Source organism: Rhamphochromis longiceps, linkage group LG7 (assembly GCF_057381845.1).
Source record: "Rhamphochromis longiceps isolate RC_006_pf linkage group LG7, R_longiceps_female_GT1.1, whole genome shotgun sequence".
Lineage (NCBI taxonomy): Eukaryota > Metazoa > Chordata > Actinopteri > Cichliformes > Cichlidae > Rhamphochromis > Rhamphochromis longiceps.
Window position 1 is genome coordinate 1,398,484 of NC_140563.1, and position 24,120 is coordinate 1,422,603.

Genomic DNA, 24,120 nt, shown 5'->3' on the forward strand with positions numbered 1-24,120 from the left:
GACATTTTTACACAAACAGGCTTTTAATTAATTTTAACTTGTATGTCTGATCTTATTGTGAAGCACTTTGTGGTTTTTATCTGTGAAATGTGCTATATAAATAAATTTTACTTACTTACTCTCCAGACACTTTATTAGGTACACCTCAATGTTACCTAATTTAACCCATTTTTGCCCTCAGACATAGACTCAACAAAGTGCCTGCAACACTTCTTACAGATTCTGGTCCGTACTGACAGGAAAGCATCATGCAGTAGCTGCAGATTTGTTGGCTCCACATCACGTTCAAAAAACTGGTTTGAGATTATCTGAGTTTTGTGATATGGCGCTATCATGCTGCTGAAAGCATGGTGTTTACTTTTTGTTCTGTGTGAAAGTAAGTGAGGAGAAAAGTCATTCTGACTCAACCACCTCCAGATAAATGCAGATTAATCAGTGTTATGACCAAAATCTCATATCCTGATATAAGACATTTATCCTCCCAACAACAATATATTTCACAAAAATTGTACACTTTCTGCGAATCTCGGGCAACTTGACTTGCGTGTTCAGCAGGGTGTCGTGTACCTGGAGTCGAGTGTTTTGACCGATGCATTAAACTATACATTTTTAGACATAAGTTTTAACAGCCGCCATCTTCTATGTATTTATTACACGGCGTGCTGCTGGGAAGAGCCTGTTCTAATGTTTGAGTCTAAGGTTTATTTTGAGCACCTGACGGCTCTTTTTTGCTTCTCATCCATAAACTCTCTCCACACTCTTTCACGTGACTCTTGCGTAGGTGGTAGAAGAAGTTTGCCGTGTTTGAGTCTGAGGTGGGGGCCGGTTTCCTGCATAACTTGCATCGTACAGTTCTCTGGTCTATGTCACACTTTTCATAACCAAACCATGTCCATGCTACAGAGGTAGCCACTCATTTAGGAATAAGTTTGGATTTGTTTGGACTGGTACTTCTGTTTGGAGCTACCTGGTTCTGCCTCATCTTTACTGGTCATACTGGTATTCTTTGTGCCTGCATCCACGTGGTGACTCTAAGTGCCATTTATACTTACTTTATGTTTTTATTTGAGGTCATTTGTTTGATGCATATTCTGAAATTTGATGTTTGAGAATAATGTTTGTTGTCATCATTCCAGTTTATTTTGAAAAACCTCAACAGGATCTTCAGCTTTATTGTGAAAGGTTTATGTGGAAAATACACAAGCGGACAGCGGAGTCACACGATGGGTTTACCGTTGTTGTTGCTAATGACAACGCATTAAAACAGTTGCTTGTCCATCTGTAGTGTGGTTATTTTAAATATAAGAAAAAAAGACAACTTTAAGAAATTAATATAGCCTCTACAGTGACCATCACCATAAAAGGTTTATTTTGCAACACCACGAAACAAACGATAGCGTAATATGAAACGATAGACGTTTTCATATCGTTATCCGATATATACTGTTATATCGAACAGCCCCAATCAGTGTCACGTATTGATTAACAAGAAGTTGGAATACCAAAGGTAAGTAAGCGAGCTTTGGAGGCCAAAGGTAAGTGCTGGAGTTGACAGAGAAAAAAACTGAACTCCACTGTTATTGATTAATTGATTGATCATACTTTATTCATCCCGAGGGAAATTTGGTTAAGGCTGCCAGCCGTGCCAGCGCCGTCTTACCCTTCCCACCATATATACATTACACAAACATCACATGGGGAACACAGGTCAGAGAGGTATAACATGAAAAAAGCACAACATGAGGAAAGACGAGGAGAACAAAATAACTCCCCCCAGACTGAGCTCCAACAGGGAGATCAGTTTGAGAACAGAAAAAACACCTCTGCACATGAAAAAACTCTAAATACACCAAAGAAACACATGACAAGCAACAGGGGGGGTAAAGGGTGAGAGACCGCCGATTTAGACAGTACATCCGGGCCTGCAGCATAAGCGCTGGTCTCCTTGATCCACCGTCAGCATCGGAGGGGAATAAGTGTCGAAGGCGTTTGGAGGGGGAGGGGGGATGAGTGTACATCTGCATGTGTATATATGTCTGTGTGTGTGTCCAGAGTTCAGCTGAGACAGTGTCCTTCGTCCTGCCAGGCTAAGTAAACAGTCTTCCAGCCAACCCAGGTGGCCTTGTAGGGAGTGGGAAGGAACAGACTCAACACAGTCGTTATCAGGGTGTTGTTGTTCAGCTCCAGCCTTGAGACCGCAGCTGGCGCCAAAGGGGTCTCCGCATGAAGTGATGATGGTTTTTACTTTAGTGCGAACAACTCATATGAATTTCAAAGCTGTTCTAACACTCCAACACTGGTCTCTCAATCTCCCGTTGGAGAGCCGTGAGCTTCTCCGTGATGTTGTCATTCTTGTGCTCAAAGAGCCGATTTCTGAGAACTCACGACCGGCAGTGAGCTTCTCCGAGATGTAATCTAATTTGCACTCAGAGGTCTTATTCGGAGTGTTCACGGCAGCCGTAAGCTTCTCCAAGATCTTATCCGTGCTGCACTCAATGAGCCCATTTTGAGAATTCACGCCTCGTCCCATCGTTTCAATCCCAGCGGGCAGCCTTGTGGGGGTTTGAACAGCCGGTTCTGCTTTCTCAATTCGTCGATAAGTCAGGGCCAAGCCAGCTCCAATCAGCAAGAACTGTTATCATCATCTTATATGATGATAACAGTTGTGAACACCAACCATAGATGCGTTCTTTGCTGATGGGGGACATTCAATACATATAATCGCTGGACACTTTATTAGGTATATCTCACTATCTCACTACATTCAAGGCTATCCATCATCTCTCGCCTTCATACCTCTGACCTTGTTCAGATCATCATTCCTTTTCGGTCTCTCAGCTCTTCTTTTCTTTCCGTCCCTTTCCCCGGCTAGCCATCGTGGGGCGCAGGGTTTTCTGCTGCTCTGCCCCCCCATCTTTGGAACGTCCTTCCTCCTGAGATAAGAAACATCACTCATCCCTCTTTTTAAGTCCAGACTCAAAACTCACCTGAGCACAAATCAGCAGTGAATATTTCACAGAGCTCCACAAACAAGTGTTAGCACTATAAGCAAAGTGTGCATTATATTAATCTCGCAATCCTGGAAAAGCATCTTTGGAATGTTTAAGAGTTTGGAATTTCTTTAGTTCATTCCTGATGTTCAGCGTTCCTCAGACAAGTCAGCGTCCAGTCAGGATCAGTTCCACAGTGCTACTGAATTGAATTAAATAGTGCTTTCACACAGGTGAACTCAGCTTAAATGAATGATGTAGTGGATCCTTTTAATTCTTATCCCTACTTTTATTTTTTTCCATGTCTATTTAAGTGCTATTTATGACACTATGTTTGCACTGAAGCACCGCAGCAATTTCCTAATGTTGTAAACCTGCTCAACATTTGGCAATAAACCCCATTCTGATTCTGATTCTGATGGTTTCAGTCTCCTTCAAAGAAAACTCAGAGCGGTGGGAGTCGTCACACAAAGACAGAGAGAGAAGCAAGAAACACTCGTCGGGAAGCTTAAAATCCCCAGTCTGTAAAACCGTTGTGTTACTGCATTTAATCAATAAACACCAATATTTAGTGACCATAATGAAATAAAATCAGAATTCTCTGAATACCATTACAACATCCATCCATCCATCTTCATCCGCTTTATCCGGGGCCGGGTCGCGGGGGCAGCAGCCTAAGCAGAGAGGCCCAGACCTCCCTCTCCCCAGCCACCTCCTCCAGCTTATCCGGGGGAATACCAAGGCGTTCCCAGGCCAGCCGAGAGATATAATCTCTCCAGCGTGTCCTGGGTCTGCCCCGGGGCCTCCTCCCGGTGGGACATGCCTGGAACACCTCACCCAGGAGGCGCCCAGGGGGCATCCTTGTCAGATGCCCGAACCACCTCAGCTGGCTCCTTTCGATGTGGAGCAGCAGCTGCTCTACTCTGAGCCCCTCCCGGATGGCCGAACTTCTCACCCTATCTCTAAGGGAGAGGCCAGCCACCCTTCGGAGGAAGCTCATTTCTGCCGCTTGTATCCGCGATCTCGTTCTTTCGGTCACTACCCACAGCTCGTGGCCATAGGTGAGGGTAGGGACGTAGATCGACCGGTAAATTGAGAGCTTCGCTTTTACACTCAGCTCCCTCTTCACCACGACGGACCGGTGCAGCGTCTGCATTACTGCAGCTGCAGCCCCAATCCGTCTGTCGATCTCCGGCTCCCTTCTCCCATCACTTGCGAACAAGACCCCGAGATACTTGAACTCCTCCACTTGGGGCAGGAACTCATCCCCGACCCGGAGTGGGCACTCCACCCTTTTCCGGCTGAGAACCATGGCCTCAGATTTGGAGGTGCTGATCCTCATTCCCGCTGCTTCACACTCGGCTGCGAACCGTTCCAGCTGCGAACCCTCCTTGAATCGCTACCTTATCGTGGTGGAGGGGTTTGTGTGTCCCAGGGATCCCAGGGGCTATGTTGTCTGGTCTCCCATGGCAAACTGGCCCTGGGTGAGGGACCAGACAAAGAGCGATTCATAAGACCCTTATGAAAAGGACACCGAGGGAACAGTTTACCCTGCCCGGGATAGGGTTACCGGGGCCCCACCCTGGAGCCAGGCCCGGGGAGGGTGCCCGAGGGCAAGCGTCTGGTGGCCGGGCCTTAGTCCATGGGGCCCAGCCGGGCACAGCCCGAAGAGGAGACATGGGCCCATCCTCCCGCAGGCCCACCACCCGCAGGAGGCGCCATAGGGGTCGGGTGCATTGTGTGCCGGGTGGCGGCCAGGAGCGGAGGCCCTGGCGGACTGACCCCCGGCTGCCAAGACTGGCAATAGGGACCATTACAACAGTATTTCCATAATTATTATTAATCTTATTATTATATAGAGAATTATTATTCAGAATTCATTTATCATCTTATTATTACTACTAGGACTTGGGGATGTTGCAGGAAGCATGTTCATCAAACGTGATGAAAACAGGGTTTAAAAGCTCTGACTGGCAACTTTGAGTTTTAGGTCACAGGACAGAACAGCTGTCCAGTAACCATCACAGTGGCAGACATCCAGAGGGTCTCCAGTATGAAAACTTGCTTCTTCATGCCCCAACATGATTCTTGCCTACTGGCTGAAGAAGCTGACTGCACTCCCCGAGCATCTGGCAGCACAAATGAACCAGCTGCTAATCAATGAGAGACAGCCGGAATGGCTAACCGAAGGCCGGACAGTCCTGATCCCCAAGGACCCCCAGAAGGGACCGGTCCCATCCAACTACCGGCCAATAACCTCAGTATCAGTATCAGTATCACATGGATGCTCCTGCCAGCGTCTAAGATGAACAGGCACATGGGTCAATACATGAGCGGCGCGCAGAAAGGATTCGGCAGAGGGGTGAAGCACCAGCTTCATGGTAGACATGGCTGTCGCTCGATGCTGTAAGACCCCGCTCCCCAACCTGTGCACCACCTGGATAGACTGCAAGTCAGCCTGTGACTCAGTGCCCCACACACAGACTTTTTTGTTCAGTGTGACTGTTTATGATGAGACAAATGAACATATAAATGCAAGAAAACTGACTGTTGTTTTTGTTGTTTCTTTTGCCTGTCCCGTTTGGCTCTTTTGCCATCAGAATTATTGTCTAAAGGCAAAGAAAGATGCCCAACGGATTTACTTTAACAAATTGACCATCCCAGCCTTGCCGTAATGGTCCATTTGATTCACCTTTTATTGTTTATTTTATTTATTTTTTATTTTCACTTGCTAGATACGGGACAGACTTGAATGAGGAAAAGAAAAGGGAGAAAGGAAGAGGGGGGGGGAGGGGGGGAACAGCTGAGAAGAGGGACGGGGATAAAGGGCAAAAAAAACAAAAACCAACTAAATAAGCAGACAAAAAAAAAGCATATATCGATCACCTGGGTCACCTGCTGAGAAAGAAAAAAGAAAACAAGCAGAAGAGAACAAGAGTAATAGAATAAACAACATCACAATGATATATGGGAATATGACAGTAAATACTAAATATTAAACATTATTGTGCAGCACATAAGATCAACAGAACACAGTGTGCTTTGAGGTAGGAGCCAAAAAGGGTGTAGTTTGTGGGTGTGATCACCCGTGTGTACACCTGTGAGCATGGACGCGTTTGTGTTTTTAAAAGGTTCCTTCATGTAATGATCTGCTAGAGGGTGTGGGGGGGCCACAGCCCCGTCCTCCAGGGCCTGAAGCAGGTGTGGAGGAGATCAAAACTCCAGACATCCAGAGGCCCCCAGAACACAAGAGACCAAGGAAGACCAACAGAGGGGCAGCTGCGCCACTGTCCCAGAAAGAGCTGAGGAGAGTCCCAGATGAGGGCTCACTCAGCAGCCGCGGCGCAGAAGCCAGGGGGAGTTGCAGTGACGCGCCCGTGAGCTCCGCCGGCAGCCAGCCGTGCCTGAGTGACCGAGCCCCAGGCCGAGAGGCCGGGGGCACCCCACCTCCGAAGTGGCCCGAGCGAGCCCCAGGCTCCAGGTCCCGTTAAGCGGCCGCCAAGGAGTGAGCCGGTGTGTACCTGGACGCCCATCCCCAGACACAAAGAACCACCAACACACCGACACCTGAGGGAGTCCGTCACTGGCAGGGGAAGTGTTGGTGGGGGGAGATAGGCCTCCAAACCTTGGAGGGCCTGAGATGTCCCCAGAGAGGTGGCGTCTGATACCCAACCTGACATATAGACACAGACATACAGGCACACACAGATACAAACATCCATTCCCACCCTCATGCTCTCATATGCACTTACTCCACACTCAACCAACGTGGAGACAGACATAGAGATTATTTACAAAGAAAATAGGAAACTAACTTAAGTCAACACAAAACAAACATATATACAACATCTATACATCTATATACAAAACACAGTCTGCATGTTACCCTCTCTGTAACATCTCACTGAAAAGAAACCAGGTAGGCCCTGACAGCCTTCTTTTATACCCCATGGCCCCTCCCACTAGGCATAATAGTCATCTCTTTATTATTGTCTGTGAAGGTTCTCAGTCATCCAGGTCATCGTAGTCAAAGGAGCCATGGACTCTCCACCATTTGACCTTAGAACTGAAGAAGCTTCTCAGATGAGAGGTGAAACATCTTCAAGCAACTTAAAGAAGTCCAGACGCTTTTCTCTGCAAGCTCTTTATTATTCCTTTTACCAAACAATCTTTCCCCCTCAGCTTATTTCCAGCTGTATTCCTACAATACATATATGTATATAGAGACATTTATGGCCAATTCCAGGCAGCCTACAGTGTTTCACAATAACAAAAAAAACAAACAAAAAAAATAATGCAGTTCACGTGATCTTTCAAGCGCGCGCGAACCCACCATTTAAACCCCGGAACACCATACCATCGGCTTGCATAACCCCCGTATAATCGGCGATCACAGCGAGTCTACGCGACCGGCTTTATTAAAGGTAAGTGGGAAAATATGTTGGCCACCCTCTGCGCCGCTCAAAATATACCTCTCACCCCTTTTTGTTTATCTGCCCGGTCGACGAAAAGATGCGCAGCCACGGTAATTGTAGAAACTAATGGTGGTGGTGCGTGTATGCGCCCAGATCAGCTGTCTGCAGCCCGGGACGGTGTAACTCCGTCACAGGGGCCCAGGCCCATCCGGACCGGGGCCCAGAACAGCAGCGTCGCCCAGCCCCACAGAGCCCGGGACAAGAAAACTGACTGTTGACAGTGGTCAGACGCCTGTAGTAGTGCAAGAGACTTTTGTAAGGTGGTTGCTTGATGTTTTAACGTTGTTTGGCTGGTAGCTGCCTTTAGTCCATGTTTAGAGCTGTGAGCTAAGTGTAAATGACCTCATTAATATTTGGTAAAGTGTTTTGTAAACTTATGAGTGGCTATTATATTGTTGGAGTGAATGCTTTTATTTTGAAAGTCACAGAGCGACAAGGTGCCGTAAATCAAGTGGCGTAAACCATATGGCAGAAGCGCGAGTTTTAATGCACAGAGAGAAGGTGTGCTCTATGGTTAATGGACAGGAATGGGGAAAAGAACGGCTATTAAGGTGCAACACTGAGTCGAAAGCAGTTTCTTAGCACCTGGTTGATGAGGGAACAAGGTTTGTAACAAAGTTTGTCCTGTAGATATGCATTTTGTTGTTTTACGGAGCATGTAGCTGCTGACCGCTACTAAGCATAAAGGCTAAGTTTTCACCCACTAGAGGGCGCTAACGTACCTCGTCATGTTTAGGCAGCGATGCAACGATTTCCCTGTTATATGCAATAATTTACAAGTTTTAGTGTTATTTGTTATGTAAGGTAAGGAGAATTAATTTGTAATAAATGAATAAGTCAAAAGGTTAAAGGTAACACACTGTTTGATTTACTAATAGTCTTTTATTCTGTATGTTGTAGCTCTTACGGTGTGTTCACATACACGGCTGTTTAATAAAAGGATTGTGAACCATCAGTTTGAGAGACCATCTTTTCAACCGGGGATGCTACAGTAAGAAAAAAAGGACTGTGTGAAAATAAATATTTAGACTGCAGGAACTGTTAGAAACATAAAGGGGAGTTTCATGTGTTTATTTCTTGTTTCAATAATACAACAGAAGACAAAAACTGGAATGCTCTATAATCTTTCACTTAATAGTATCCCAGATGCGTTCCCACCAGGATTTCCAGGATTTCCATGGTTAGTTTGTGACCTCACTGCGGCGTTCTGAGTTGGACTTTCATGCGGTAAGGTTTGGGAGTCAGAGTGACCCCATAGACTGGAGTGAAGTCTGGTTCTCCTGCGTCCTCGGGCCAGATGAACTTGAACTTCCTCAGCAGAGTCACCATGATGAGGAAGAGCTCCATGCGAGCCAGACCTTCCCCGAGACACACCCGAGGACCTGAGACGTTGAAAAAAATACCTCAGTATCATCTACGACAGAAGATTTAATCATCTATGTCGGTATGTGAATCGTGTCTTCATGTACCTGCAGAGAAAGGCATGAAGGCCTCTGGTTTAACAAACTCTCCTTTGTCATCGAGGAAGTTTTCAGGGTTGAATTCATGAGGGAATTTCCACTGTCCCTCCTCGCTGAGCACTGAGGTCAGATTCTCGATGATCATTGTTCCCTGAGGACGAAATCAACCTCAAAACCATTAAGGATGCTCGTCACTTTATTGCCTCTACCTATTTAACCAGTTGGCCCTTACCTTGGGAATGGAATAACCCATCAGCTCTGTGTCTTTAGTGGTGCAGTGGAAGACACTGAGAGGAACAGTGTTGGCAACTCTCTGTATCTCATGAATCACAGCCTGGATGAAGAGAAGACATTTCTCATGCTTTGGCTTGGAGCAGAATGTATGTGTGCACCCAGAACCAGGTGGGCACCTTAAAAATAAGTTCAATAGTGAATAAAACTTTGCTGTACGGCACCTGCACGTAGGGCATATTGTGTCTGTCCTCAAAACTGACCCGGTCTTTCCCTTCCAACACTCGGTCTATCTCCCGCTGACACCATTCTGCCAGAGCAGGGCAACACGTTACCGACATTATACCAAATATGTTCAGTGAATCAGCAGTATGTTGAGTTAAACCAATCGGCTGAAAATAGTTGCTTTCCATTGATTGTCATAGTCTACAGCATATAAGTGGCATGTGTCACACAAAGGTAAGTGCAACCAATTTTAAATGGACAAACATCAGTTGAACTGAAAGAAAAGAAGAAAATATGCAGGTTTACCTTGTACATGCGGATAGTTCATAAGGTAAAGAAATCCAGTAAGTAGGGTGTTGGATGTAGTGTCAGTGCCAGCAAAGTGAAGGTCTAAAGCGTGCAGACAGATCCGGTCTTCTGAAAATGAAGACCCATCATCGCCTCTCTGAGTCAGAGGAATGATTTATGCAAATAAGGAAATTCAACTTTGTTGTTACAGGGTGAAAAGGTCACAGCCATATGTGTAGTCTCCTTAATGTAAAATCTATTTTTTCTAGTTATTTTAAATGTAATCAATTGCTTTATTATAATATCTGGGATAGTAAACTCCTCATTTCACACACACCTTCTCCAGTTCATCCAGATAGCAGTCAACAAAGTCCCGTGGCTCTCCGGGAACTCGGGTCTTCTTGTGCTCTCTTATAAACTCATTTACAAGATTTTCAACTGTCTAAAAAAACACAAGTAACTATGACTGTATTAGCATTGACTTTTTCTTAATATTGATGAAATCCACAGATTATTTCAATGTAATTAAAGGGATTTTAAATGTTACCTCTGCATTCTTGAAGGCTTTCATGAAGGGCAGTGGTAGGTAACGAATTAAAGGAAAAGAGTCATACAGCTGCAAAGAAGGACAATCGTTTATTTTCCTCTATGCTTCAGTTGTAACAGAAGATGGTTACAGGACGCTGTATTTGCAATAATTAAGTCATTTCTTTTATTTTATCATTTTGTTGCTGTTTTACTCACCATAGCCCACGGGCCATTGGCTATCTTGGAATTCTCAGTGAAGCACCTAACAATCACTTTGATTAGCGCATTGTCATACTCGTAGCGTCTAGCGAACAGGACCTGGCAGATGATGTTGGACGCTGCATTGTGAAACATAACTTGAGGACTCATGGTTTTACCTGTGGGAGGCGTAATGTAAGTTATAAAAACCAAAGGAATACACAAGAACAACAGAAACAACAGCACAATGAACAATTCTATGTTAAATGACATACCAATGCTCTTTTCCAGGGTACTGACGGTGTATTTAATCTCTTCATGAATCCTGTCCTCCATCGAGTTCTTCCCCAGACCAAAGTTCCTCAAAGTCATCAGAGCAAAGCGACGATGTTCCCTCCAACTAGAGCCATAATCTGCCAGAATAACCCCTACAACAAGTTCACCAACACAAAAGGGGAACAACAAACTTAAGAATCATCTATTTGAACCTTTGATCATCACTGCTGTTATGTTCTAGAACTCTAAATTGTGTTAATGTAGAGAAAATTCACTAAAATCGCTGGGTGACAGGTATAAACTGCATGCAGACCTTTTTAGTACCACTACACTTTACAGAGTCATGCTGATGGTACACATGCAGTATCTAGTTTGGGATTGTCGTGTTAACAGTGCCAAACTACACAATTGGACATTGTCAGCAAAGTTCAAGAATTTAGTATTAGTAATATTTATTTCATCTTTTATTTGACCAAGAAGTTACACTCTTGAGATTAAAAAGGTCTTTGATGAGAGTGACATGCTCCGATACAGAGAGCATGTTTTAATGACGGAAGAAACCAGAGAACCAGGATTAAAATGTCTTGGTGCATGCTCAATCATCCATGTAAGTAAGACTGAAGAAGACGTTTCTCCCATTGAAAACACTATGTCTAGATGAACAGAATCAACCTTCTGGGAGAGAGAACCAGGAGAAAAGCCACGCAGACACAGGGAGACCACCAGGCAACCACTGAGCCGCCATGCTGCCTCTTTTTAAGTGTTTGACTAGAAAAGTGAAGCAACCTGGCTTTCAGGAGGCTGGTGGAGCCTGAACTGTCTGGTCTGGGGTCTTTGACCCTATTTTTATGTGTTTGTTTTGTGCAGTCAATGCATCTGTTTATGTTAATTCAGCTGTGCCAGGGCCCTGCTCCGATTGGTGTGTGGATATACAGCTCCGACGTGACTGGTTCCAGCCCATTAAAAGGAGGCTGGAGTGCTGCGGTGGGAGAGGTTCTCGCGTTTCTCCTCACGACCCAGCAGTGTACCCCTGCAGTGCTGTTTTGACAGTTGTGGAAGTGGAGTGGGTAGGGGTGAGCTGCCATTTCTTTTGACCACCAGTTTTCTCCTGTTTTGAATTAGTTAAGGAGGTCAGACCCTGTCGTTACTTTTGACTTTTGGTAAGGTCAGGGGTGCGGGATTTGTTTAGATTTTAGCTTTGTTTATTATTTTGGCCTTGGCTCACCCTGAAGTGTTGACATTCCCGTTTTGTTGTCACATTATACAGTGGGGCAAAAAAGTATTTAGTCAGCCACCGATTGTGCAAGTTCCCCCACCTAAAATGATGACAGAGGTCAGTAATTGGCACCAGAGGTACACTTCAACTGTGAGAGACAGAATGTGAAAAAAAAATCCATGAATCCACATGGTAGGATTTGTAAAGAATTTATTCGTAAATCAGGGTGGAAAATAAGTATTTGGTCAATAACAAAAATACAACTCAATACTTTGTAACATAACCTTTGTTGGCAATAACAGAGGTCAAACGTTTACTATAGGTCTTTACCAGGTTTGCACACACAGTAGCTGGTATTTTGGCCCATTCCTCCATGCAGATCTTCTCGAGAGCAGTGATGTTTTGGGGCTGTCGCCGAGCAACACGGACTTTCAACTCCCGCCACAGATTTTCTATGGGGTTGAGGTCTGGAGACTGGCTAGGCCACTCCAGGACTTTCAAATGCTTCTTACGGAGCCACTCCTTTGTTGCCCGGGCGGTGTGTTTTGGATCATTGTCATGTTGGAAGACCCAGCCTCGTTTCATCTTCAAAGTTCTCACTGATGGAAGGAGGTTTTGGCTCAAAATCTCACGATACATGGCCCCATTCATTCTGTCCTTAACACGGATCAGTCGTCCTGTCCCCTTGGCAGAAAAACAGCCCCATAGCATGATGTTTCCACCCCCATGCTTCACAGTAGGTATGGTGTTCTTGGGATGCAACTCAGTATTCTTCTTCCTCCAAACACGACGAGTTGAGTTTTTACCAAAAAGTTCTACTTTGGTTTCATCTGACCACATGACATTCTCCCAATCCTCTGCTGTATCATCCATGTGCTCTCTGGCAAACTTCAGACGGGCCTGGACATGCACTGGCTTCAGCAGCGGAACACGTCTGGCACTGCGGGATTTGATTCCCTGCCGTTGTAGTGTGTTACTGATGGTGACCTTTGTTACTTTGGTCCCAGCTCTCTGCAGGTCATTCACCAGGTCCCCCCGTGTGGTTCTGGGATCTTTGCTCACCGTTCTCATGATCATTTTGACCCCACGGGATGAGATCTTGCGTGGAGCCCCAGATCGAGGGAGATTATCAGTGGTCTTGTATGTCTTCCATTTTCTGATGATTGCTCCCACAGTTGATTTTTTCACACCAAGCTGCTTGCCTATTGTAGATTCACTCTTCCCAGTCTGGTGCAGGTCTACAATACTTTTCCTGGTGTCCTTCGAAAGCTCTTTGGTCTTGGCCATGGCGGAGTTTGGAGTCTGACTGTTTGAGGCTGTGGACAGGTGTCTTTTATACAGATGATGAGTTCACACAGGTGCCATTCATACAGGTAACGAGTGGGGGACAGAAAAGCTTCTTACAGAGGACGTTACAGGTCTGTGAGAGCCAGAGATTTTCCTTGTTTGAGGTGACCAAATACTTATTTTCCACCCTGATTTACCAATAAATTCTTTACAAATCCTACCATGTGAATTCATGGATTTTTTTTTTCACATTCTGTCTCTCACAGTTGAAGTGTACCTCTGGTGCAAATTACTGACCTCTGTCATCATTTTAAGTGGGGGAACTTGCACAATCGGTGGCTGACTAAATACTTTTTTGCCCCACTGTAAAGAACAGATTTGTTCCCTGCCGCTGCTTGGGTGTTTGGGGGGAGCGCGAGCGCCTCACTCGTGTTATTGCCTGGCCCTAGATGGGTCGTAACAGTGTTTTCTCTTTGTTTAGTTGCTTTCAAAAGACCCTTATGAAGAAAACATCGAGGGAACAATTTACCCTGCCCGGGATAGTGTTACCGGGTATTAAATTTCAGTTCTTTTCGATTCTTTAGGGCCAAGAAAGACACGGCTCAAAGTGGTCTTTTACTTTAAAAAATGATCTTTATTCTACATTTCTGGATATGGAGACCTTAAGACAAAACACACAACTCCAGGTCTGAAGCACAAACGGAAGCCTAGTTATTTATATACTTGCTCTCACGTCACACCACACTTTAAGTTTCGATCAAACAGCCTAGTTGGTTTCACTTTCACCTCTCTGGTGGGGAAGGAGCCTGAGTTTGTGCGTGAGGTTGAGAGGTACCGGCTAGATATAGTCGGGCTCACCTCTACGCATGGCTTGGACTCTGGAACCAACCTGCTGAAAACGCTGGACAGACCCGGTGCACCTAAACGCGTAGTGAGGGTGTGCTGGGAACGTCTAGCAGAGGCCCAGTCCGCGAGATCTTCAACGCACACCTCCGGCAGAGCTTCAACAGCATTCCGAGGGAGACTGGGGACATTGAGTCCGAATGGACCATGTTCAGAGTCTCCATAGTCGAACCTCGGATACAGGAGGAACAATGCGGTTTTCGTCCTGGTCGCGGAACACTGGACCAGCTCTTTATCCTCTCGAGGATACTTGAGGGTGCATGGGAGTTTGCCCAACCAGTCTACATGTGTTTTGTGGACTTGGAGAAGGCATTCGACCGTGTCCCTCAGGGTGTCCTGTGGGAGGTGTTGCGGGAGTATGGGGTGTCTGGCCCATTGCTACGGGCCATTCGATCCCTATACAACCGTTGCAAGAGCTTGGTTCGCATTGCCAGCAATAAGTCGGACTCGTTCCCGGTGGGTGATGGGCTCTGCCAGGGCTGCCCTTTGTCTCCGATTCTGTTCATAATTTTTATGGACAGGATTTCTAGGTGCAGCCAAGTGGTGGAGGGCTTTAACTTTGGTGGGCTCAGAATCTCATCTCTGATTTTTGCGGATGATGTGTTTCTGTTGGCTTCATCGGGTGAGGGCCTCCAGCTCGCACTGGAACGGTTCGCAGCCGAGTGTGAAGCAGCGGGAATGAGGATCAGCACCTCCAAATCTGAGGCCATGGTTCTCAGCCGGAAAAGGGTGGAGTGTCCACTCCGGGTCGGGGATGAGTTCCTGCCCCAAGTGGAGGAGTTCAAGTATCTCGGGGTCTTGTTCGCAAGTGATGGGAGAAGGGAGCCGGAGATCGACAGACGGATTGGGGCTGCAGCTGCAGTGATGCGGACGCTGCACCGGTCCGTCGTGGTGAAGAGGGAGCTGAGTGTAAAAGCGAAGCTCTCAATTTACCGGTCGATCTACGTCCCTACCCTCACCTATGGCCACGAGCTGTGGGTAGTGACTGAAAGAACGAGATCGCGGATACAAGCGGTGGAAATGAGCTTCCTCCGAAGGGTGGCTGGCCTCTCCCTTAGAGATAGGGTGAGAAGTTCGGCTATCCGGGAGGGGCTCAGAGTAGAGCCGCTGCTGCTCCACATCGAAAGGAGCCAGCTGAGGTGGTTCGGGCATCTGACAAGGATGCCTCCTGGGCGCCTCCTGGGTGAGGTGTTCCAGGCATGTCCCACCGGGAGGAGGCCCCGGGGCAGACCCAGGACACGCTGGAGAGATTATATCTCTCGGCTGGCCTGGGAACGCCTTGGTGTTCCCCCGGATAAGCTGGAGGAGGTGGCTGGGGAGAGGGAGGTCTGGGCCTCTTTGCTTAGGCTGCTGCCCCCGCGACCCGGCCCCGGATAAAGCGGATGAAGATGGATGGATAGTTGCTTTGTCTCATTTCCAGCATTAATAAAGATGTGATCTAAGTGTATCTGCTGAGTCCTGCACACTGGGTTCACTCTCTGCCTGCCACACGTCCTGTTTCACATGAACACTGAACAAAAAACTGGTTTTCTTAAAGAGAAACAAACTCTGGTGTAGCCACGGTTTAACTCTCACTGTTTTGCCTCTTTCAGATGCTTTTTTATCAGTGTATCATATTTCCAACATGCTTACGCTCTGTGATTTTTGCACACTATGTTGAGATGCCTTTTACAAAGACATACACAAAGTGCTATTATTTCCTTTTCATTTGTTTCACATGTCAAATACTACTGTGACATGTTACTGACACAGTGTATAAAACACTCTTATCTGAGTGTTACCTCAAAGTCATTTCCTGAGATAATAATGCAAGAAGAACAAAGGTGAAATATGCATATACTGCATACCAAATGATAAAAATATAAAGACAAAAATGTGTCCTATACAATATAATACCTGCTTTACCTTTATTCTTGGTGACATCTTTTTTTTTGTTTGTTTTTTTTGTGTCCCTTTTGGATCTTTAGCATCAGAATTGTTGTCTTAAGGCCAAGAAAGATGCCAAGCGGATTTATTTTACCAAGTGGATCATCATGGCCTTGCCATATTGGTCCATTTGATTGACCTTTATTATAATTATGAATTTATTTTATTTTCAGTTGCTACAAACGGGACAGACATGACTGGGGGATAGGACAGGGAGAAAGAATGAAAGAAAGAGAGGGAGAGAAAGAAAACCAAAGGGGAGAAGAGACGGTGAGAAGGGGGGGAAGAAAGGAAAAAAAAACAAACAAAAAAAACACCTGGATCACCTGTATGGAGAAAAAAAACAGAAGAGAAAGCAAACAACAAAGAGCAACATAATAAAAAAAACGGCACCATCACAATAAACTAGCTAGCAGTAAATATCAGTAGATACTAAATAATAAACGATATTGTGCAGCACGCAAGATAGACAGCGCACAATGTGCTTTGAGGCAGCAGCCAAGAAAGCTTTAGTCCGCGTCTGTGAATACCCGTGTGTACACCTGTGAGCATACCTGTGTGGATCAGCATGCTTGCATTCCAAAGGTTTCCCCATGTAACGATCTGCTAGAGAGTGTGGGGGGGCCACAGCCCCGTCCTCCAGGGCATGAAGCAGGTATGGAGGAGATCAAAACTCCAGACATCCAGAGGTCCCCAGAACACAAGAGACCAAGGAAGACCAACAGAGGGGCAGCCGCGCCACTGTCCCAGAAAGAGCTCACTCAGCAGCCGCGGAGCAGAAGCCAGGGGGAGTTGCAGTGACGCGCCCGTGAGCTCCGCCGGCAGCCAGCTGCGCCTGAGTGACCGAGCCCCAGGCCGAGAGGCCGGTGGCACCCCACCTCCGAAGTGGCCCGAGCGAGCCCCAGGCTCCAGGCCCCGATAAGCGGCCGCCAAGGAGTGAGCCGGTGTGTACCTGGACGCCCACCCCCAGACACAAAGAACCACCAACGCACCGACACCTGAGGGAGTCCGCCATTGGCAGGGGAAGTGGTGGTAGGGGGAGATAGGCCTCCAAACCTTGGAGGGCCTGAGATGTCCCCAGAGAGGTGGCGTCTGATACCCAACCTGACATATAGACACAGACATACAGGCACACACAGATACAAACATCCATTCCTACCTTTACTCTTGGTGACATCATTAACAAACAAGTCTTGAGGTCGTCCAGCAAAATCACTAGCCTTGGTCACCATGGCCTCCTTTATGGCCTTCATCCCATTGATGATTACTGCTGGTTTAGGGCCAATAAAGATACTGTAGACATCTCCATAAGACTTCCTCAGCTGGGAGGGAAGGCGATAACAAGCACAGGATAAGTCATATGTTTAAAGTGGGCTAAACATATTTGCACAGCTGAGCACATGATATAGAAACATTGCATTTAAATATTACAAAACATACAGAGAGGATAAAATGCATTTAGGGACAAACCTCCTGTGTAGAGCTTTGTGTGGTTCCTAATATAGCAGCCTGCTGTAACATGATCTAAGACCGGGCATAATGGCACCTTTGTGTGATATGGTTATTGTCAGCCAATCAGATGCAAATGTATTCATGTCCAACCAGAAGAGACTCGCCCCTGGACAGTTTGCTTGCTGGCACGTGTCCTAACCCACCAAAACCTTTTGTCTCCTTTATAACTGCTGAACTATGAAACGAATGAGTGTGTTGTACTAACACACACCCAACATTGTAGAATAACTATCTTATCTGATGCAGTACTTTGGTGAAATATTGGTAGTCTGCTGTTGTTTATAAAAAAAAAAACTGTTTTTAAAATAACTTGAAGGACAAAAAATAACAACTTCCTTTCATTCAAATTATAAACATATTTAATAAATATCTACATAAAGATGTTAGAAAACTCCTGTTGTGTAAGAGTTGCAGTACTGCTGGGACGCCAAGTTCATGTTTTGCAATCACACAGAGCAAACGGGTGCACTGTTGTTGCTGCCAGGTAATTTGTGCCCTTACAGCTCAAGATGTTTTTGGTTGTCATTATGTTTCATTCAGTTTGTAACAGCAACGGTTTCATTCATTTCAGGAAAAGCAGAAAAATTTCCTGATGTGTTAGTGTAACGGGTGTATTAAAAAATAATTTATATTTCACCAAAGATCCATCCTGCAGTGTTATCTTGCTTTGTCAGTATTGGTTATGTATATGTGTTTATTTATATACGTTTATTTTCTGTATTTATATTTTGGGAGCTTTTATTTTGTTTATGGGACCTTTGACTTCCCACAAAGTCACTTCCTGTAGCTGCGCAGCGCTATTTTCCTCAGTTGTGTAGAGGCCCCGCTGAGGAGAGGTGAGCGTAAGCTAGTGTTCTCAGTTACAGAGCGGATAAACACAGTTAAAGTAACTGGAAGTAATCCAAACACTGCTCGTTCCCTTTCTGCATTTTGTCTCACAGTTCTGTTCGATGTTTTAGTGTGAATTAGTTTCTCTGTCGAGTACAGCACTTTATTGTAACATGCTAGTTAGCCATCTCAGACCAGAGCATAGGAGCATGCAGGTGGCTTCTCATGTGGGCCGCTATGCTTCTCTCTCCCTTGAAGGTGTTCATGCAGAAGTCCAGTAAAGTGAAGTCGCTGTGCTGTTTTGTTTTTATTTTAAACAGTTCGGGGAGAATAAATCCACCCAGCTGGCAAAGTGAGAGCTGAGTCCTCTGGTCATTCGCACAACACAACGCAGAGAACTAACGGCAATCAGAGTTTAAGGCCAGACTGGCTACATTAGCATCCAGACATTTAGACATATTTAAATGCTAATAGTAGTAATTTCACCAGTGCCATAACAATATGCACCTTAAACAAAATCCTCTTTATTGCAGCATTTTTTTTCTTACCCTTTCGAAGTCCTTTAAAGGGTTCTCCAGGCTCAGCTGCAAAGTGTTGCCTAGCAGGGGCAGGATAGGGGGTCCCGGTGGAAAGTTCTTGGGTCTCCGAGATTTGAGCTGAAGAACAATGAAGCAAACACAGAGCCACAGCAGCACAACAGAAAGGAACATGGTCAAACTGGACTGTACTGAAAGCTGGCTGACTTGCCATTAGTAGTAGCAGTAGCCCTGTCTCTTGTAAGTGTTTACTTTGTCCTCTGAGTCAAAGTTCAGAGAGGCTGTTAAAGAGGGAGGCCATTGGAGTTTTGCAGGTTTTCAGTGAGAGCCACTGTTAAACCAAACCATATGTTTTTGTGTCAGACTTGAGTATTTTCTTTTTAAACTCTGCCCATGTTAAAACACAGAAGCCAGTGAGTTCTCTCAATGCATCGCAGCTGAGGTGAATACTGATAGAGGGGGAGAGCCCGTGTATCTTCCTGTTTCCATGGTAATGTGCTCATTTAAATGATTTTTAGGTTTGTTTGATTGTAAATCAAACAAGATTTGAAGCAAAGTGTTTGAAGAAAACTGCAGTAAAGGCCCCAAATGGAGGACTCACAAGGCAGCAGCAAGGAGCAAAAAACCAAACAGCAAAGAGTGGAATCGAAGCTCTTTAACAAAGGTGCACTAAGGGAGGATAACACTGACAACGAGCACTATTAAACTGAGGCTTTAAATACTCAAGATAAGTGAAGACACTGGGAATTAGACAAAGCTGAAACTACAGCAATGATACACAAATAAAACAAATACAAAACACAATAGAAACATTACTGAACTACATTAAAACGAACTCAATCAATACCACAGACTAGAAATAAAACAAAACTGTGAACACTGAAACATCCCAGAATCCATGACATGAACAGCAGTCCTGTAATCTTCTCTAAGGTGTTATGTATCGGGACATAATTAGAGTAATCTGCGCCTTAACAGGTAATAAACAAACTGGTAAAATTAGACTCATCATACATTACACACGTCATTATTTAAAAATAACAAAGTCAAAATGCAGAAGAAGCCCGAGAAACTAATTTCACCCTTATTGTATCTGTCATACACATCTGTACGAGGTTAGGGTAAGCGGTCATAATCACATGCACCTCATAACTGATCATCAGCGAGTGTTACCATGTTACCATGGTTTCGGCCGGACTGTGAATGGACAGCAGACGGCAGAAAGAAGAGGCCAAAGATGAGCACAGAAGCAGGTGGGTGGAGGAGTAACGATGGGTGGGGTCAAGTACAAACAGGATTTTTTTTATAGGCAGAGATCAGAGGAAAAAAAACGAGTGAAATTAAACTTGAACTGTAACAGTGAAACAGGATGAGGAATTCAAAGTGATCAAAAATTGTGATCAAGTCTGATGGAAACTCCGTTTTTGAAAACTACATCATGAGTGTGATGTTTTTACCTGACCATCCAAAAATAAATTGCAAGATAACGTTTTGACCAGTAAATTGAAAAAAAATGTCAAAACTCATATATGCAATTTGATATTTAATTTCTTTTTTTATTTGGCACATTTAACTGAGCTTAATAAACAGTCCAGCTTCAAAAGTTTGAATTTTCAAATCTTTGCCTGGAAATTGTTAAACCGGCCAGCAGGTGGCAGTGATCACTATCCAATAAGGTTTGGACTGAAGACGCATGAGGAATGACAACACACAGGTGGAAGGTCAGCAATGCAGACTGGCAAACATCAGGGAAAGACAGTGTTGCAGTCTTAGCAGAGGGCAGTGACACTGTTGATTTAACCCCCAAAAGTTGATTCTGTTCATCTGGATGTACCTTCTTTGGATGAGTGACGAAACGTTTCTCCCACTAAAAAAAAAAGGTGCGTCCAGATTAACAAGATCAACTTGTGATGCTCTTCAATCAAAGATGATCGAGCATGCATCATGACACTATTGGTTCAGGTTCATACGTGAGTTCAAACATTTCTGGCCTCTTAGATTTCTAAATCTAAGTGAATGCATTTAAAGCAGGAACTGCCCACCTAGTAACATAAGTACTCACACAAGCACCACGCTACATCTGACATATATGGTTCCATTTTTTACAGGACATTGTTGAAATTATAAACTATATATTGCAGTTATCCACTTATCAATGATTTTTGAATAAATGTATGATCAATCGGTGTTTTTAACAAACTTTGTTTTTTGTGGAATTCATCAGCAGCTGTGGAGAGATGTATTTGAATATCTTCTGGTTCCAATTTTCCTAACCTGGAAGCTGAGGATGGCTGATTCCTGACAAGGACACCAACCTCAGCGCTTATTGGGTGTTACATCCTCCGTGCAGCCATTCCAGAGAGAACGAGAGAGCAACGACCGCTCATTAACATCAGCCAGAAACCAAACTGTCCCTTCCTGGCAGCCGTGCAAACTTCCAATTACAAAGTTTGCATTCTCACAACAATGATGTGGTGTGTCATCATATGAGGATGTTACAGTTTCACTTAATTCTGCTCAGTTAAGTGTTTTGATGATCAAATATGGCAGCTTTGTGTTGTGCTGGAAGTTAAAACTAATTGTCCTCATGAGCACAGCATCTAACAACTCTCCTTTAAAAAATCGACTGAATTTAACTGGACACACTGGTCTCAGTGGGAGTCATCCGTGACACTTGAGAAGTCACTTGGATGAGTGATGAAACTATTTTCCATGGAAACATCCAGAGGAACTGAACTTTTGGGCATATCCTTGCCTGTAACTCATTCATCAAGAGATTTATGTACACATTTATTTTCAGTTGTTGTTGCTCTTGGATTAATTTCAGCCTCAGCAGCATCTCTCAGAAGAAAACCGCTGTTAGCTTTCTGCCATTATCAGGCAAAAACACTGGATTCAGGAGGTATTCTCTGCAGTTTAAGACCCAAACTGAACTCGAGCAGTGATTAGACTGGAATTGATAAGATGGATAGAAAAACTGCTGGAGCTGAATGACTGTGGTACATATTACGAAAGAATAAAAACTCGATGTGAATAACTTTACTCTTCTTAAATGTAACTCATAAACAAGTACAAGTGTGCACAGGTTACAGACTTTGTCTACATGTACACTTTTCCACAGTAATTTACATTGTGTGTTAAAGGAGATGGAGATTAGGAAGTAAAGTAGCGGATGCAGGGTGCATCATGACTGAGGCACGCTCTCCTGCACGAAGGCCAGGTGCTGCTTTTCCTGTGTGTGTGACTCAGAGCTGTAGTTGTGCCAAAACCTGATTGCTCATATTTAAACTGCTATAATTTCATCACTGAACTCTATTTGCCATCATAGGTAAAGACATTCCACATAAAAACACAGGCAAACATTGGAAATCAGTTGTTGGCACAACACCGTAACTGTCCTCTCTGGCCGACCTGCTTGTAGTGTCCGTGTGGAGAGTTTGATCGTGTTCTTCCTCTTTTCCCATCTCCCTGCGATTATTTACGCTTGCGCTCCCGGACATTTTGGACACCAGGTGACCTTTAAACTCGGAAGTGTTCTGGCACTGGAGGCAGCCGTACCTGCTGCGCCGATTGCGATCGTCAGGAACGCCCTATTTAGCAGTGCGGCTGAGCTCCAGTCGACGCTGGATCGCTGAGTTTGCCCTCGTCAGTACGGCCGTATTAATTGTGTGAAAAAACCTCGCTTATTCGGATTGTCTTGCCAACGTGTGTGTGTTGTTGTGGCACTACGGTTCAGGAGCGGAGTCTGTTTTTCCCGAGAGTGGAGTCACGGACATTCATACCATGTGGAAGGCATTCAGGAAATCTCCTCAGGGAGACACAGTGCCAAAGATTTGTACACATGCGTTTGTATTTTTCACTGTAAGTAAATTCACAGTTTTCTCTCGGAAGAGTCCAGTGTTTGGGTCCACGTCCTCCCCCTCTCCCTGACAGTAACACCCTCCATGACTGTGGGAGTAGACAGATGTGGGTGTGTCCTCACCTCCCAGAGGACTCCAAATTGTCATCAGACAGACCTACAGACACAAAAACATTTGAAACTATAAACAATCAGACTATCAGCAGTGATTTAAATACTTTATGATCTCTGTGAAAATTGACATCACATTTATATATTTACAGTAAATATATGACAGAATTCAGGGCTTTTCTAGGCACCGAGCATACAAAGAAAAGTACTAAACTCAATTACAGATTTTCTTTTCATTATTTATATTTTATTAGTCAATTTCATCATCTGTATCTTTGCCACACAGGTGTAGATACTGTAGGTGCAGTGAATGCTTAAATTGTCTGTGAAGGTTCTCAGTCATCCAGGTCATCATAGTCTAAGGAGCTTGGAAAGAAAAGCATCTGGACTTCTTTAAATTGCTTGAAGACGTTTCACCTCTCATCCGAGAAGCTTCTTCAGTTCTAAGGTCAAATGGTGGAGAGTCCCAGATATAAACCTAGTGGGAGTTTCCCCCCACAGAGGGACAAAGGACCCCCTGATGATCCTCTAATCACCTGAGCCAAGGTGTGAAACTGGGCGTGGGTCCCAATCAGCCAGAGTTTCGGGTGTGTTCATTGTGAAACCTGGCCCCACCTTATCATGTGATTTCCTGAGATCAGATGGCCCAGGATGTGAGTGGGCGTTAAGGCGTCTGGGAAGGGATCTCAAAACTGGATTATAGATGGCAGAGAGTTGGTGTCGTAAACCCCCGCCTCTGTTCAAAGATGGTCGCTCACAGTGGACATAGATGCTTCTTTCACTCCTCTTTCAAACCATCTGTCCTCTCTGTCCAAAATGTGAACATTGGCATCCTCGAAAGAGTGACCTTTGACCTTTAGATGCAGATGGACTGCTGAGTCTTGTCCTGTGGAGGTGGCTCTTCTGTGTTGTGCCTAGGGCTGCTCAATTAATCGAATTGTAATCTCGATTACGATCTGGGCTTTCAACGATCATTAAAAATGACTGAGCCGATTATTAGCCCCTCCCTCGTACTTTACTCTCGCGCTGCTCCGTGTGGCAAATCGAGCGCACCTCTCTGCATTTCGAACACGTGTCACAACAATTAAGAGGACCCGAGGGAAGCTTGGAAAGCTAAGCAGAAGTTATTTGGAGAGGAGTGGACTGCCGTTGGTTGAAAAGAGAGGTAAAAAAAAAAAAAAACTTCAGTGGTGTGGAAACATTATGGGTTCGCGGAGTCAGACGTGGATCAAGTAGACACAGTGTGTAAACTTTGCTACGGTGTCGTAGCT

At 45.0% G+C, this 24,120-nt stretch overlaps 1 protein-coding gene across 1 annotated transcript; it reads right to left on the minus strand.

The window, feature by feature from the left end:
• Positions 1-8,135: 8,135 nt before the first annotated feature.
• On the minus strand, positions 8,136-19,136 carry LOC146664456 (cytochrome P450 2F3-like). Its single transcript, XM_085411541.1, has 11 exons — positions 18,892-19,136; positions 17,163-17,325; positions 10,671-10,823; positions 10,414-10,574; positions 10,217-10,285; positions 10,007-10,111; positions 9,688-9,826; positions 9,381-9,466; positions 9,158-9,259; positions 8,935-9,076; positions 8,136-8,847 (listed from the first exon to the last, which is right to left on the minus strand). The coding sequence occupies exons 1-11, from the start codon at positions 19,051-19,053 to the stop codon at positions 8,660-8,662; spliced, it is 1,470 nt and encodes a 489-aa protein (XP_085267667.1). The 5' UTR covers positions 19,054-19,136; the 3' UTR covers positions 8,136-8,659.
• Between the last annotated feature and the right edge of the window lie 4,984 nt (positions 19,137-24,120).